Source organism: Halichoeres trimaculatus, unplaced genomic scaffold (genome assembly GCF_033239565.1).
Source record: "Halichoeres trimaculatus isolate MK-OKI-2021-1 unplaced genomic scaffold, fHalTri1.1 fHalTri1_scaffold_13, whole genome shotgun sequence".
NCBI classification, from domain to species: Eukaryota; Metazoa; Chordata; class Actinopteri; order Labriformes; family Labridae; genus Halichoeres; species Halichoeres trimaculatus.
In genome coordinates this window covers 17343081-17359257 of record NW_027437191.1, presented here as the reverse complement: position 1 = coordinate 17359257, position 16177 = coordinate 17343081, and the positions used below count along the sequence as shown (strand labels likewise).

Genomic DNA, 16177 nt, shown 5'->3' with positions numbered 1-16177 from the left:
GGCGAGGAAAGAACATGATGAGTGCTGTACACAATTAAGTTTTTTTCACTAATGTTTCTTTATCCCAAATAAGCAAAGATGCTTGGATTGGCGTTCTATGATGCTAACATTGAGACATTTGCCATAGGTTATTATAATAATTATGACAGAAAATCTACCATGAGTATAAGTCAAGGGCAGACAATGATTACTTAAGAGGATACACAGGGCTTTAGCTGGTAGTTTATCAGGATAGCTGAGCCTTATTATTGCAAAAGCTGCATGCACATACAAAAACAACCCATGTAGAACTTTGTTTAATCTTCTGCTCATCAGAGGGTGAAAAAAGACTATTCTACTTCATAATCAATTGAGTGATCACAAATATGAGTGAGTGCAAGCATATTTTATTTAAACAAAAATACAAAGTGATAAAGCTACAAGTTTTACACAATACCTGAGCTCAGAGAAAACTGTAAAGGAAACATAAGTCAGTGCCGAGCTTTTCATAGTCATGTGCAACTATACAGAATCTGTTTGAGTTCTTTAAATCTTTGTGTGTTTAATGGTATGTTTGTTATAACCCTGCATATTATAGAACTATTCATGTGTTAGTGTTCTTCCATAAGCTGAGTGCTTTTAGTTTTCAGAGCATATGACATTAATGTAGGTAAACCACTGTGTAAGGGAGAAAATAAGTAAACTGAAAATCTGACCAAGGCTTCTTCTTGTGCTATCAAGAGTCAAGAAAGGTCTCCAACTTGGTGTGGAAGGGCAGTGTTCACTTGACCGCAATTGCCTTTGGGTTTGTCTTTCCCTTTCATGAAGAAGGTCAGTAGCTCCCCTTTTCCTTTGACAAAGATGGGCCCTCTTCTGATAAAACGGAAGCCATAATCCTTTAAGATGTCATAGCAGTCCTCCACCACCTAAGGGGAGAATGAGACATACGATTTAGAGCCAAATAGAGGACACTGAAGAATGCAGTATGTAAGATTTTACCTGAATGTTTCCCATCACTCCGGTCGACTCCATTCTGCTCGCCACATTCACTGTGTTGCCCCAGATGTCGTAGTGAGGCTTACGGGCTCCAATAACTCCAGCCAGAACTCCCCCCTTATTCAGACCTGGATGGAATCCATATGGAAATATTTATCAACATGATTTAACTTACAGGCTTGCACACGCACAGTCTCTTCATCCACTCACCTATTCGGAGCATAAAGTTGTTGAAGGACTGTTTGTTGAGGTTGCTGAGGGTGACTTTCATCGCCAAAGCGAAGTCTGCAAGGTCTGCAAGGTGCTGCCAACGTTCTATCATAGACTGGTCCCCTGGCTATGGAATAATAGCATGAAACTATCACTACAATGTGCAGACCCAGATTAAGTATCACAACAGTTATATACTAAAAGAGTTGACTTGTTAAAAAAATAATGAAGGATGTTTCACCTTGCAGTTGCTGTAACCGTTGGTGCTGCTGTCTGGAGTGAGCCCTGAGGCGGCCATGTAGGTGCTTCCAATTGTCTTGATCTTAGTGATGCAGCGGAATTCATCCCTGTCTAATAACTGTAAAAGAAAGCAGTGATCCAAAGGAAGTCATCTGCAATTAATGACACCGCAAATTTAATGCATTTGTACCGGTGGTTCTCAGTATTTACAAACATTAGAGGGACTCACGCTGTCAAAGTCAGAGATGATCTCATTAAGAATCCTCAGACACTCTATACCTCCATTGTTGATGCTTTCCTCAGTGTAGAAATCAGAAAAGTTTGGTATGGAGGCAAACATCACCCCTATTTCATCATAAGACTGGCTGTACAGCTCCTATTAATGAGAAGTTTGTTTTTGATTTGATTGAAAGCAATGAAATGTGATTATGATGTCAGCCACAGGAGGGCACTAATTCACAGTTGCTTCATAAATGAGCAGCTTCATGACTCAAATGCTGCTATCAATCTGCTTTTGAATATCATAAATCTATCATAAACTTTTTACTTCTGTAGTTTTTCCTCTTTGGGTCATATTGTGACTGGCCTGTGCTCCTGTGTACCTCATCTCTCTTCTTTGTTCCCAGGAAGTGCTTGGCCACGTGCTCTGGCAGCATGTTGGTGACGAGCGCTTCATTCCAGCGCCTCATTTCAAACACTCTTTCCTTCTGGTCATGAACACCGATCTTCCACAGAAACAGCTTCCTGGACTGAAGCTCCAACTACATGATCATGCACATCAGAGGAAATTATAGTTATTTGATGGTATAAATCAATAAGAGTAGGGTTTCCTGACTTGAATGAGGCCAGGTTAAGCCAAGCTTTTTCAATATTGTCCCCACCAACAAAAGGCTTTAAAGATCTTTATCAGAGACTATGTCCCTTTTTTATACAGTCACTGGGTAAACTAAAAGGCTATGTCCACCTTGCATTGTTGTGGGGTCCTTGATCCCACAAAGGCTGTTACAGTGTGGGAGTGCAGGGGGTGACTTACTGTGCGGGCATAGAAGTAAAAGCTGATCATCATGACAATGATCATCATTGTCATGAGATATTTAGATGGCACAATGGATGTTCTGGAAACACAAGTTAGAAGTTAATTACATCCCTATGAAAATAATTTAAAAAACACCTTAGATTTTGAGTCCATTAACAATGACATAAACAATATAAAGCAGCAAAGTCAAAGATTCCGACCTGTATGAGGCAAACTGAATGTAGTCATACAGGTCATAGATGTCGCTCCAGCTGTAGATATTAACCGCTCCTGTAGCTGTGACCACCAACACCATGAGACCCAGTTTGATCAGGTGGCTGACTTGAATTAACATGGCAGTGGCGATGAGTGACATCACAGCCATGAAGCTGTAGTGCTTTGGATTCTCCGCGCAGCCACGGTCTCCAACTGACTCCAACATGGGACCCAAGGAGCTGTTGAAGACTCGGAGGGATGGGGGAACACAGCTCAGCTGTGAAATTAGAAACAAGAAGCATGAGGAGTGGTCTGTGAGTGTAATGGAGTGTTTCAACGCTGGAAATGAATTGCAACTATAAGAAAAAAAACACCAAAATGCTCTTTTTTAAGACTGTGGTGTGACTTTAAGAGTGCTTTTGGTCCTTAAAAATGTGTGGTAATCTAAACTTCTAAACTTTCTAAAATTATTGTTGTTTCTTTTACTACAGACTTGAGAGTGTATGGGTTTTCTTTCAGACTAATTCGTTCTGATTTTTCATACACTGCAAAAACGGAAATCTTATCAAGTGTTTTTGTCTTATTTTCAGTAGAAAATTCCTTTTTAGACTCAATATGAGCCAAATTCACATGACCAATCCAGAAAAATGTCTTGTTTAAAGTTATTTAAGGACAAAAATGAGGTCTGAATTGCTCGTAACCAGTAAAAAAATCTGCCAATGGAACAAGAGAAAAGTTACTTGTATTACGACATTGTTCTAGTCTCAGGAAATATTCAACCAATTTTTTCTTGTTCCTTTGGCAGATTTTTTTTACTGGTCACAAGCGATTCAAACCTCATTTTTGTACTGTGATAACTTGAAACAAGACATTATTCTGGATTGATAAGTTCAAAGTGGCTCATATCGAGTATAATAAGACAATTTTTACTTAAAAAAGACAAAAACACTTGATAAGATTTCAGTTTTTTTGCAGTGTAGATCTATGCACACTTGCTGTTATTAGGAGTGCAGCTGATAAAGGCAACTTGTGGCAGTTTCCCTGACAGTTAGACTGTGGCTTCAGCTCCACATCTTTTGTCTTTTGTCACTTCCTGAATTAGCAGAAAGGTTGAAGAAGTCTGCATTTTTATTCTGGCTTTAGAAACCAATGAGGGACATCGCAGAGAACATGTCCATGTTTTTATACAATTGAGACTAACATACAGACGCAACAACACCAACAGCAAAACATGTTCCAGGCGGTTTGTCGGAGTGTGACTGTCACCGCTACATGACAGATATGAATGCTACGAATGCTAAAATGGAGCGTGCTCTTTAGCGTTGTGTGTTCTTGTCAGACATAGAGGCAGCAGTGTGTGTAACAGGCTGCTCCCGTGGGGCTCAGACAAATGAGCCTGAAGGCAGCAAGACAGACAACTAATAGACACCATAGGGAGCATGCAGGCAGACGCATGAAAGGCAGAGAGACTTTGATGAAGATGGAATAGAAACACACAAAATGAAAGATGCACATACACAAGGGCTGGGTGAGATGAGACTGAGTAGCCCTACAGTAAAACATACTTACTGTAGTTTTGAGGTTAGCCAAGTGAGTTTCTACATACCCTTTAATGATGCTGTATCACACAGACACACGGCTTACCATATCAGCGATCACAGCCATGGTAAGAACAAAGATGGCTGCCATGGCCCATGTGTTTCTGGCCCAACGCGTGTGATCGATCCATATTGAGAAGGACACCAGCCTCTTGGAGAACATCTGTGACAAGCAGCAAGCACATCATCTCTGAATTGCCTTTAAGCTGAATTCTTAAAAGTAATCTTTGATCCACCCACCCTCATTGAGTTTAAATACTGATGCTGAATAATTTGAACCAAAAGGTTGGAAAGTGTTCACCAGACATACTTTTGAATAAAACTCCCCCAAAACAGCCATAGATTCTATTTTTGTTTTCTCACCCTGGGGAAGACGGCCGCCAGGGAGCAGACTGTGAGGATGAGCAACAAAACCTCTCCTATTGCCAGAGTCACATAATTCACAGCCAGCCTACAACAAGAACACACCTTTTCCATCAAGCTGTGCGACGAACTTTGATCTGCATCAATTCAAAGAAGTCTGTTGGCATTCATTTTTATATTCAGGGAGAATTAATGTAGATATAAGGTAAATTATATGAACATACACAGGATCTATGAACACCTCCATTGCAGTGATGAAGAAGAGCACTATGATGAAGCAGCAGAAAGCTGCTCCACTCCTCTTCTCCTTCTCTGAGGAGTAGTGGTCCTCTAGTTTCCCGTCCAAGAAGCGCAGAGACAAGAGGTTGATCTTATGATCCTTCATTCTGATACAGAAAAATGACAAAGCAACACTGATAGGTGGTCAAGGAAATAAAACATTTATAACTACTTTTTAGCCAAATCACAGACAAGCATTCAACTGTCACATCACAAGGTTCATTTCTCTCTTTTTCTCACATCTGCTTGGTTTCTCTCTCCAAAAGCTCCTGCTGCAGTCGTCTGTTGATCACTTGTTCCTCAACCATCTTGATTCTCTGAAGGTTCAGACAAGAGAGAGTGAGAAGGTCAGACTTAAAAATACTCATGTTACATGTTTGCTCTATTATAACCCTTATTCATGACTTCATGACTCTCTTTGTTTAGAATGGAGTCTAAGTAGTTGACATTTAGATAGATTAACACATAAAAATTCACCTCCTGTTTGGACTCAGTGGGTGTGGACTGGGGTGAGGCTGTACTCCCATTGGTTGCTGTAGTGTTGATCAACTGGTTTGAATTTCTGTTGGACAAAGTGCCGGGTTTCTTAAAGGGAGGAGAAGCAGGAAAAATACCTGTTAGTGTCATGTAAATAGGAGAGTAAGTTTCACTCTTTATCTGATGTGGTACTCATCACTCACATTTCCACCCAGCCCATTTGCCATCTGTTTTGACACAAGCACCAAGTATGTGTCAATGCCTTTCTCCAGCAGGTACTCACACCTTTCCCCTCCAGCCCCAGGCTCCAGCTCAAACTCTCCATGCAGACTGTCCTTGGTACTCTGGGAAATATGTACTCTTCTGTACACCACACAAATCCCTCACTTTAATATCAAGTTGGAAGGAAGTTTATTGCTAACCTAGGAGGTGATTTAAATAAAGAAATACCTTTTTTAAAAGGATGTTTTCATCTTACCCGGGAATCCCTCCAGATTCCATTTTGTTGGCCACAGTGACATCTGTGGACCAAACATCAAACTGCCATCTTTTCTGCCCCAGGACTCCTCCCAGCACAGTGCCTGTGTGAACCCCAACACGCATGTCCACTTCCGTTTTTGTCTTCTCTCGCACGTACCTAAAAGAAAAACAAAAATCAGTCAGTGCAGATTTTGTGATTTCCTGTTTTCATTTTGTGATCAACATTCTCTCTTCCCCTCTCACAGATTTAATTGCTTTTGCTTTAACCTATATTTGGCTTTTGTTTTCTTTTTAGTTATAACAGTAAAATTACAGAAACTTACGAGATGGCATCTACCATTGCTAAACCCATCATTATAGAGCAGAAAGCATGGTCCTCTCTGAAGTCAGGAAGCCCACAGATGCAGTAGTAACAGTCTCCCAAGATTTTTATCCTCAGCTGGTGATATTGCTGTTGGATGGGGTCAGAGGAAGAGAACCAGGTTTCAGGAATCAGCTTTAGTGGAAGAAGAAAAAACTGCATGAGAAGTCTGACACTCACAGCTGCCAGTCTATCGAATCGGGCGAACAGTTCATTAAGCAGCTTGACGAGCTCCTGAGCGCTGCAGGCCGAGGACAGCTGGGTGAAACCCACGATGTCAGCAAACAGGATACTGCAGTAAGAATTTAAAAAGGTATTAGCGCCACATTTAACAAACTGTGAAACTAATCCAACAAAACTGTGACATCTGTGACAACAAATCCGGACCTGACATGTTCATGGCGGTACATGTACATGGTGTTGAACTGCTGCTGCTGCTGAACCTCATTCTGATCAGCCTGGTTCTTCATGCCCTGCAGCATCTCATCTGCAATGTGTTTGGGGAGGATGGAAAGCAACAGGTCCTCCTATGTGGAGGCACAGTGGAAAGAAAGTGTCATGTTAAATTACAGCAGCCAGAGAAAAACAATGACCTGTCTTTTAAGTGAGTTTGCTTGTGTGTGACTGAGGCAGTAAATAGATCTAAGCAGTTCCCAGGAGATCTTCTTGTTAGAGGTGCTCTGGTTGGTTGGTTGGATGGTTTTATTTACTTCTGCTCAAACTGGCACCGAAGAGGCACTTTGGGAATTTCATATCCTCCATTTGTTTCTGTTTCTCCAACTGCATCTACTCTCCATCATTGTCTACCTTTGTAACTCTTGATTCAAGCACGCTTTTATTCTACACACACACACACACACAAAAAGGAAAAAAAAAAAAAAAACTGAATCCATCTGAATGGATTTAGAAGGAATAACAGTATATGACAGTATTGGAAAAAACAAAGTCTGAGACTACAGGCTGTATAATATTTAGCTCAGTAAATTAAAGCTCCTGCAGAGAACTTTTAGGTTTGTATTGATTTCAGCACCTGTAGTGGATAAAGCCGTACATCTTATTAGTTATACATGTGTCCACGCTGTTTTCAAGCTCTGCTTTATTTTGAAAATCAACTGTAATACCTCTCTTTGTTTTATCATCCTGGTGTTAATTATTTCAACTGGCACCTGCCCCTGCCAGTAGTATTAGCATTTTAAACGGTATAAAGGAATAGTTTTTATGCTGATTAATCAGGCAGGTCAAAAAAGGGAACACTCTTAATTTTAACCACTTTTAGGACATCTAAGATAACTTTGGTTCTTGGTCTTCTATTTATATATATCACACCTTTGCATTTCACAACATATATTAGATTAGCTACATACTATTTCATTAAGTTTAAAAGTGTGTGGAGCATTATCAAATTGATGTACTAGGACAAAACTAAATGAGTTGAAGGTAATGCTGAGTAAACCTTCAAAAAAAGGATGGTATAGCGCCATAATTATTGGTAGAGCTTCTGTTGGTTGTTACAGACTTTTATCTAATCATACTGAGTCAGGTCCCTGATGGAGGCTCTGCTGGTGTGAATAACAGTCCCTCTAATCATCCTATTAGCCCTGAGCTGAGGAACACGCGCCATAATGAGGAAGCACAAGTTGTTCCACAACACAGAGTGTTTACCCAAAACAAGAAACTGTATTATCTCATTTAGCAGTATGCATGCGGTGTGAATGATTGTTTTGTTTAAGTGTGTGTGTGTGTGTGTGTGTGTGTGTGTGTGTGTGTGTGTGTGTGTGTGTGTGTGTGTGTGTGTGTGTGTGTGTGTGTGTGTGTGTGTGTGTGTGTGTGCGTGCGTGTGCCACCCATACCTGTTGGGTGCTCTGCTCCTCCAGGGTGAGTTTGACCTCCAGTGACTGACGAGCCTCTAGGAAAGCTGTCCTGTACTTCCTGTCCGCCATGTAGTAGGACATCACCCCCACCACGGCTGAGCACAGGTACAGCATCATATTGGCAAAGAGCTGGAAGGAGAGACAGGGTGTAGTATTAGATTCTACTGTGTCAGTAGTACCATCTGTATACATCAGGCTGAAACAGACTTTGTTACTATTTTTACTGCAAATCCCAACAGCTTTCAGCTTTAATGGTGGAAAAAATTCTTTAACTAAGCTTTGATGTCATACAATCCACATGAGGAAATCAAGTGTAATTCCCTGTTCTTGATTAATATAGTTTACAACCTACTGGAGGCTCCAAGGTGAATTACTTAGTGCTGTTAACATCGGGTCATTTATTACATTTTGTGCACAGTATTTTTCTTTACAGAAACTTGTCTAACATGACACAGAATGCATTTGTTACTCTTATTTATTTATTTTTTTACTCTAGCAAAACAATTTCCTTTGGGATTAATAAAGGGAATCTTATTTTACCACATTCAAAACATTTCTTTAAGCATACAGTAGGCGTTTTGAAAAAATATTGTGAAAAATTAAATTATTCACAATAGAAAGATAGATATATCTTTGTTGTCTTTGACAGGAAATTTGTTGCCACTGTCTGTACAGAAGAAAAAATACACATACATTCCAAAAAGTTACCCCCCAATATCATTTTGATGTCTAGGAGAGTGTATTACATGCTTCAAGAGAAAATAATTTTACCCTTTTTATATTTTCTATGAATTAATTGATTTATGAGGGGGGGTTCATTAGTGGCAATTTTCTGGAAAAACAAAACAGCAAAAGAATGAACTTTTTGACACTCCTGATTTTATGTGAATAAACAAACTCTGAATACATTTGATAAAATTGAGAAATAAATCACTTTAGAAAATGTAATCACTCATGTGTGAACCAAATGCACTTTTGGCTCACTTTCATTTTGGTTCACATTGTTTTGTTTTGTTTGTTTTTTCAAATTATTTATTTGTTGTATGTAAAAGGATTAGCACCTTAATTCTATTTTACATTTGTTTTAGTTTTATGTCAGACTTTAACTCTGAGAAAAAAAAGAGTTTTATTAGGAGTTGAGATTATAAAGTAAGAATACTGACTTTGATCTAACAACACTGACTTGAAAAATAAAACCCCTACTTTGAGCTGTCTGTGTAACAGATCCGAATTCTAATTTCAGAAATAATTTTGGATTCCCTTAAAAAATAGTTTTTAAAATTTTCTGATCCTTCCCTTTCCTTCCTTCTTACAGTGACAGGCTGTATTTACCTGTCGAACTAGCATGGGCCCCTGCAGGTTATCCTCAAACCTCTGAGCCACGGTGACCCCCAGCACCAGAGTGTGGACCCCACAGGAGAGCGCGGTGAGCAGCAGCAGCGGCACCAGGTTCAGTGGGAGCGTCAAAAAGCAGGAGAAACAGAAAAACGCCTGCCAGCCCACGGAGTCGCTGGCCTGAGAGAAACGCTCATTGTTCAGACACATGTAACATAAAACGTGAACGGTTATCATCAGCCACAGTATGTACGGCACTGCTCCACGCCACACCGGTGATGCGGGGAGCTTCTGCAGCCAGCACAGCACGCAGAGGACAACATCTGCAGCCAAACCCACTGCCGCGACCACCACCATCGCTAGCTTGTCCTCAGTGTAAACAACCGCGCACATTATGATAATGAAACTGTTAAAAAGTGCAGCAAACATCCCCAGAATTTGCAGATTTTCTTGTCTCTGTCGGCGGAAGTACTTTTGGTAAATCCTCTCCAGTGAGTCTGGCGTGAAAGTTAGGCGGACAGCGCGCGGCAGGCAACGGCAACAGCCGGTCTGGAGCACGGTCACGTCACGCGCTCGACCTGCCGTGTGGCTGGAGTCACTGGGAACCGGGATGGAGCACTCAACCGAGTACTCTGCAGACTGCTCGGGATCTGTGGCGTGGACCCGGTTCAGAGACATGCTAGTTTATCAGCAGGGGGTCCTAGTGACTTAATACTGTTATTCCTGAAGTTCACACAGGGCAAAAAGTCTCAGAAAGTTGAGATAGGTTCCATCTTTGCCCTACTTTTGGAGATTATTCCCTCTATGCCAAAAAACAATGCCATTGCTGGAAAAATGTCCAACATATAATGTTTTAAAGTGACTCATCCACATTTCCACTGTAAACATGCTTCTATTTTTGAAGATATTTGTGCTGTTCTTCATTTTATGGTCCAGATAAATTCACATTCATTCCTCCAAATTTCTCTCAGTCTTGCTTTGTCTCGTAGATGTTTCAGTGTCAAAACTTCTTGCAGCTTCCTCTCCCCTGCAGCTGAAGGACTGGGACTCCCATGGTTGACCACCAAAACCCATAGTGTCCATCTCCATACGATTCATTTTTCAGAGAAGCTACAAAATATAAGGATAGCACCTTATTTCAAATTATGCATCCATATTTTCTTCAGTCATTCATTGCAACTCTACTGTACAGGTCTGCTGTCTCTTGATGTTATTCTCTGCTCATCACTCCTCCCACCCCCACATCCACTTTCCAAACAGCAAGTCCTCTGTTACTGTTGCTAAGATGAAACCAAGTAACTGACTGTGGCAATCCTGTCTAGGGAAATGCAGCACTGATGCTGTGAGGTGGTAAGGAAAAAGAGGGAGAATCAGTGACCAAAGTTTAACTGCGGTAAAGAACAAGATATATTTTTGTGATTGAAACAAACATGCAGGGCTAGTTACTGTTATTTATTTTATTTAAAACAGGTTCATTAATTTACAGAAGAACTTTATAAAAATCACATTCCCTGTCAGATTTATGCTCAAAACAAAGAAGAAAAAAAAAACATTCATCTCGTCACACACACATGCTGGCACATCATTTCATCAATCAGTCTGTATGTGTATTGTCCTTTGCTGGTGATTTTCCCATCATACCACTGAGTGCACTTCCTAAGGCCAACAGTATGGCCAGCACAACTCCCACAGTTCCCAGTCTCCCCAGAGCTGCAGTACCCAGCGCTGCGGCCCCAAGTGCCCCAGCTCCGATAGGTGCTGCTGCTGCGGTGACTGTCTCCATGCCGATTCCTTGAAGCAGCTCCGCCCCTGTGAGGAGGCCTCTTCGTAGATTCACCGGAGTGTTAAATGGGCTCTTTGGTGCACCCAAGATAAAAGCCCCCACTGCAACAAGAGTTATTGTCAAAAGTTCTGATGTAGTCGGTGTTGAAGGTTTCAGTGCTAAACCTTTGACTGCAAGAACCACACCACCTGCAACTGAACCTAAAACTGCTAAAACTGAATTTCTAGATGCAAACGCTGGATTTGCAGCAAGGCTTGCAGCTCCAAGTGACACCCCTGCAGCTGTAGTGACTCCTATCATCACCCCTGTGCTGCTCCTGGGCCCTAAAGAACTAAACAGAATGGCTTTTAGAGCAACACATGATATTACAGCAGCTGCTATAGCAACTATCCCAGCAACTTCTTTCCCAAGTCCTACCATGGCCACAGTTCCCAGACCAGCTCCCAGTAGCCCAGCAGACAGAAACGCCACCCAGAGGACTGACTCCAGCATCACAACCACCTCATTTTCAAGTCCTCTTCCCACATCACCAGCACACAAGCCTACACTAAATCCTAACATCGCCACAAACACAGAGTAGAAGACAATTCTTTCAAGCAATTTGCACCCGCTCTCAGATTGTGGTCTTCGCATGGTACTCCCTGTAAGAGCTTTTCGAAGACCATATAGTAGGGCGATGGTAAATCCCATGCTAAAGAGCCCAGCTATTACACCCAATCTCCCGAACACAATGCTGAGGTAGAGCGTGGTAAAGATGATCAGTAGAGCTGTAGTCATGTCGTTTATGTTGGAGTATGAGTACACTACAAGGACCAGAATGCCTTGGGCCGCAAAGTAGATCAATGGTGGAAGGAGGCCGGCCAGAACTCCAGCTCCAACAGCACCCAGCACAACTGATGCTCCTGTCGTTACCTCCAGTAACAACGGCAGCTGTACTCCAATTTGATTCCACAGCTTCATCATCAAGGCAGCGAGGAGGAAACTGCTGCCCAGAGAAAAGAGCACAGAGGTGAAAACGATGCATGAGGTCACGACTCCAACACCTGTGGATCCAGCTCGCCCTGCAGCCAGAGTGGCAGCAGACAGTAAGACATCATCTTCAGTCAGTGTGGGCTCCACTGCAAATAGAGCAGCTTCTCCAAAAGCAAAACCTGCTGCCGCACTCTGAAGGACTGTCTTTATTGAAGCATAGACACCTGAGAGGGGGAAGAGGAGGATTTCAGTCTGCAAAATTACTTATCACCATATATTATTATTTTTCTTTTACAGGTTTAAAGTTTCACAATTAATTTACCCAAAAAACAAACACATCAACTCAGCACCCTCTGAAGTCTAAGACTGATATTTGAGATGCTTGATTAGCTCACTTGATAGAGCAGGTGCACCTGCCCCCTCGAAGCTTTAGCTTTTTAAGGGCCACAAAGTAAGGAGATGGTAATACACTGGTTGCAAGTCTTCCGTGATGTTGATGCATGCCTGCTTTGCTCTTTTCTACCTTTAATTTTAAATTCTTTTTAAAAACAGAAATAAAGGTATGGGAAAAAATAGAAAACCAAATTAAAATAATCTCCATATGGTCATTGTGATGGTGCCCCAGATATTAAATTCAGATACAAAAATGCTGATTCTCTGGTAGACTCCCACATATAGTCAAATTAAAATATAATATAATATAATATAATATAATATAATATAATATAATATAATATAATATAATATAATATAATACAATATAATATAACAGAATATAATATGATATAGTAATATAATATAATATAATGTAATATAATATAATATAATATAATATAATATAATATAATATAATATAATATGATATAATATAAAATAATGTAATGTAATATAATATAATATAATATAATATAATATAATATAATATAATATAATATAATATAATATTATATTATATTATATAATTTGTCATTTAAATAATATCAAATAATGCAGTATGATGCAGTTTAGAAATACCAAGTACAATATCTAGGAACTAACAGTTATATTAGTCAAATTAAGGCTGCAGGAATTTTCTGTGTGTTGTGAAAGGATGGGGTTTCTATACAGTAGGATGTCAGTTTCTGATTTTTGCTGTTGAACTTGTAACAAAATACTTTCTATACTCCCTTATTACTGCTTTCAGTTAAGTACAGAGTCTGGATACGTCTCACTTTACTCAGATAAACAGTCTCTACCTCATGTAGAAAAAACGACTCCTGTCTCTTTAAGAGAAAAGTGAAACCACTTGAGTGTGTCCACGCTGAAACTTTAAACCAGGAAGTCTGGAAGACACACGAAAGAACAACAAACACCAACAAACCGTGTCTCTACTTACTGACCTCACACAGTGGAGAATATCCTTTGTTAAAGCAGGTATTTATACTCCTCCTGAGCTCTGAGTGATTTTGGGAATCAGCAGAAACACTGTGACAAAGCTGTGTGCTCCTGTCAGTTATCACATGAGAGCAGCTGCATGGGCATCTGAGCAATAGATGTGCAAACATACTCCTAGTTGTCCTAGTAATTTGACTTTGACATTACTTCTAGTTTTACTACGCTTTGGTATTTTATTTTGCAGTTCTTTATTACACTCACCCAGGCTTGTTTCTGCCATGGCAGCTTGCTGCTCCATTTCTAAGAAGCTCCTCCTTTTCCTGTGTGATGTCACTTCTCATAGTCAGCCGGTTGAACCAATCAGGAAAAACAATGTTAGAGCGTGCCAAAGAACAAGAGCAGCAATTTGTAATTTACCTGTAAAGGTTATTAAACTTACAGAATATTTGAAGTGTAATTTTATTGTATGATCCTCTCATTCACTTTATTGTTCTGGTTTCTTTATAAATTATTCAAGTTTTTCATTTCACCTCAGAACCAGCTGACTCTTCATCAGGAAACACTTTTCTTCCAGACCAGGGCTCTGCAACCTTTTTGGTTCATCTCAACTGGATTAAAGTCAGTTTACTACAGCTACAGAATCTACTTAACCTTCACAATAAAGACGATATGGTGTATAGAATTCTATCATTCTATGTAGTTAAAATATATTGAATAATTATCCAAACAAGAAGTTTTTTGAATTTATAAGGTTTTAGAGATACAAAAAGGATGCTTGAATGTGATCAAATATTAATTATATTGAAAAGAATTTCAGTTAAGCTAATTACACATATACTCTGTGATCAATCATGAAAAACACACATTTTTCTTAGGCTTAATAAAGTCTATCTATCTATCTATCTATCTATCTATCTATCTATCTATCTATCTATCTATCTATCTATCTATCTATCTATCTATTAAATAGATAAAATCAATCTATTTAAATAATACAGTTGACTTAAATTTTGTTTTAAGAAAAAATAAGTACAGGTATGGTTTTTGAATAAAGACATATTTAACAAACCAGAGTTTTCGAACTTTAACTATACAGATACTTTTCCAGCGAGTGGTGGCTGAAAGCCCTGGAAAGGGTCAACACTACTACCCCTTGTGCTAGTCTGACACTAATACAGTTCAAGGTTTTACACAGGACGCATCTTTCCAAAGTCAAATTAAGCAAATTGTTCAACACTAGTCTTACATGTGATAGATGCTCTATTTCTCCTGCCAATCACTCACACGTTTTTCTTCTGTCCTAAGCTAAATTTATTCTGGTCCACCTTCGATGAAGTCTTATCAAAGGTCCTTAATCGACTGGTGGCTCCCAGCCCTCTAATCTCTATTTTTGGTGTTCCTGACAATTTCGGTAATATCTCCACTAGAGAGGGGACTGTTATAGCTTTTGCTTCTCTTGTGGCCCGTAGGCGAATTTTACTTCATTGGAAGGACCAAAAACCACCATCTCCTTATTCTTGTCTGAGGGACCTCATGTCTTTTCTTTACTTGGAAAAAATTAAATACAGCATTAGAGGTTGCTCTGACAATTTTAATAAGATATGGAGTCCTTTTTTGTCCTTTGTTGACTCTCTTAGGTCTTTGGATGACTAATGTACTGTTTGACAATCACAGTGAGCAAATCTTATTTCTGTGCGCAGCTGTCTTGTACATTTTTCAGTTTTCATTTTTATTTAGTTATTTATTTTTATTATTATTATTTTTTTTTAAGTGTGATTTATTGTAAGAATTATCAGTTATTTTCATTGTTATTTTACTTAGTATTTGCAATGTTTTTATTCTATTCTTATTATTCTGTATTATTTTTGTTATTTTGACATCTTGGTGGGAGTGGGGTTAACATGTTGGTTGTTCAGGGGGTGGGTGGGGTGGGGGGGATGGGTATTGTGTACATTGTAATGGAAATGTGCTATATTGATAACCCTAATAATAGAAATATTAAAAAAAAACTATACAGATTAAGAAAGTACAATGACTTTATTTGCTGAACAGTATAATTTAACTTCACCTTATCAGCAGGCAGCCATTAAGAACAAAAGAACATCCACTGCAAAGTAACTTTCAACGGCTAGCTTGTATATTGTTGTGACACTTCATGCTACTTAATATAACATTAAGTAGGCTTAAGACTAGATTAGAAAATGAATGCCATAGGGCTTTGGTAGACAAAATGAACAGTCCCTTTCACACTCACAAGGTGGATAACATTTAAAAAGAAAGAACGAAAAAAGGACAAATGAGAAAGAAAAATGAGATTATCAGGGCCAATAGAGGTTATTTCTAAGTGATACTTCTTAGCTTCTCGATTGGGTCGAGAAGGGACGGATTAATTTACACCACGTCTAAGTCTCCATGGCAGCACCATGCCAGTTGACGTACTTTAGTAGTGAGAATAGAGATAGATGTTTTTCTCTGCTGAAAAAAAATCTAGGATTAATTTTGTAGTTATGTTGAAGTAATTTTATAGCCTAATTGTCAGACGGAGGAAGAGCAGAAGAAAGCTTAATGGTAGAGTGACAGAGCACAAGCTAAAGGCTAAAACAGGGGCTAACCTGTTAGTGATAATGT

The 16177-nt window shown here is 39.5% G+C and overlaps 1 protein-coding gene across 3 annotated transcripts; it reads right to left on the bottom strand.

The window, feature by feature from the left end:
• Positions 1-374: 374 nt before the first annotated feature.
• LOC141801856 (adenylate cyclase type 3-like) lies at positions 375-13876 on the bottom strand. Of its 3 annotated transcripts, XM_074685161.1 has the most exons (22): positions 13811-13864; positions 13555-13660; positions 9418-12399; positions 8065-8214; positions 6602-6741; positions 6395-6506; positions 6177-6304; positions 5852-6010; positions 5577-5736; positions 5374-5481; positions 5137-5213; positions 4842-5003; positions 4618-4705; positions 4301-4417; positions 2662-2933; positions 2459-2540; positions 2028-2186; positions 1655-1801; positions 1427-1543; positions 1186-1312; positions 979-1103; positions 375-905 (listed from the first exon to the last, which is right to left on the bottom strand). In XM_074685161.1, the coding sequence occupies exons 3-22, from the start codon at positions 10096-10098 to the stop codon at positions 723-725; spliced, it is 3294 nt and encodes a 1097-aa protein (XP_074541262.1). In that variant the 5' UTR covers positions 10099-12399; positions 13555-13660; positions 13811-13864; the 3' UTR covers positions 375-722. The 3 variants fall into 3 exon arrangements, with proteins under 3 accessions (XP_074541262.1, XP_074541261.1, XP_074541263.1); XM_074685160.1 differs by lacking the exon at positions 13555-13660 and having other exon boundaries at positions 13811-13876; XM_074685162.1 differs by lacking the exons at positions 1655-1801; positions 13555-13660 and having other exon boundaries at positions 13811-13876.
• Positions 13877-16177: the final 2301 nt, after the last annotated feature.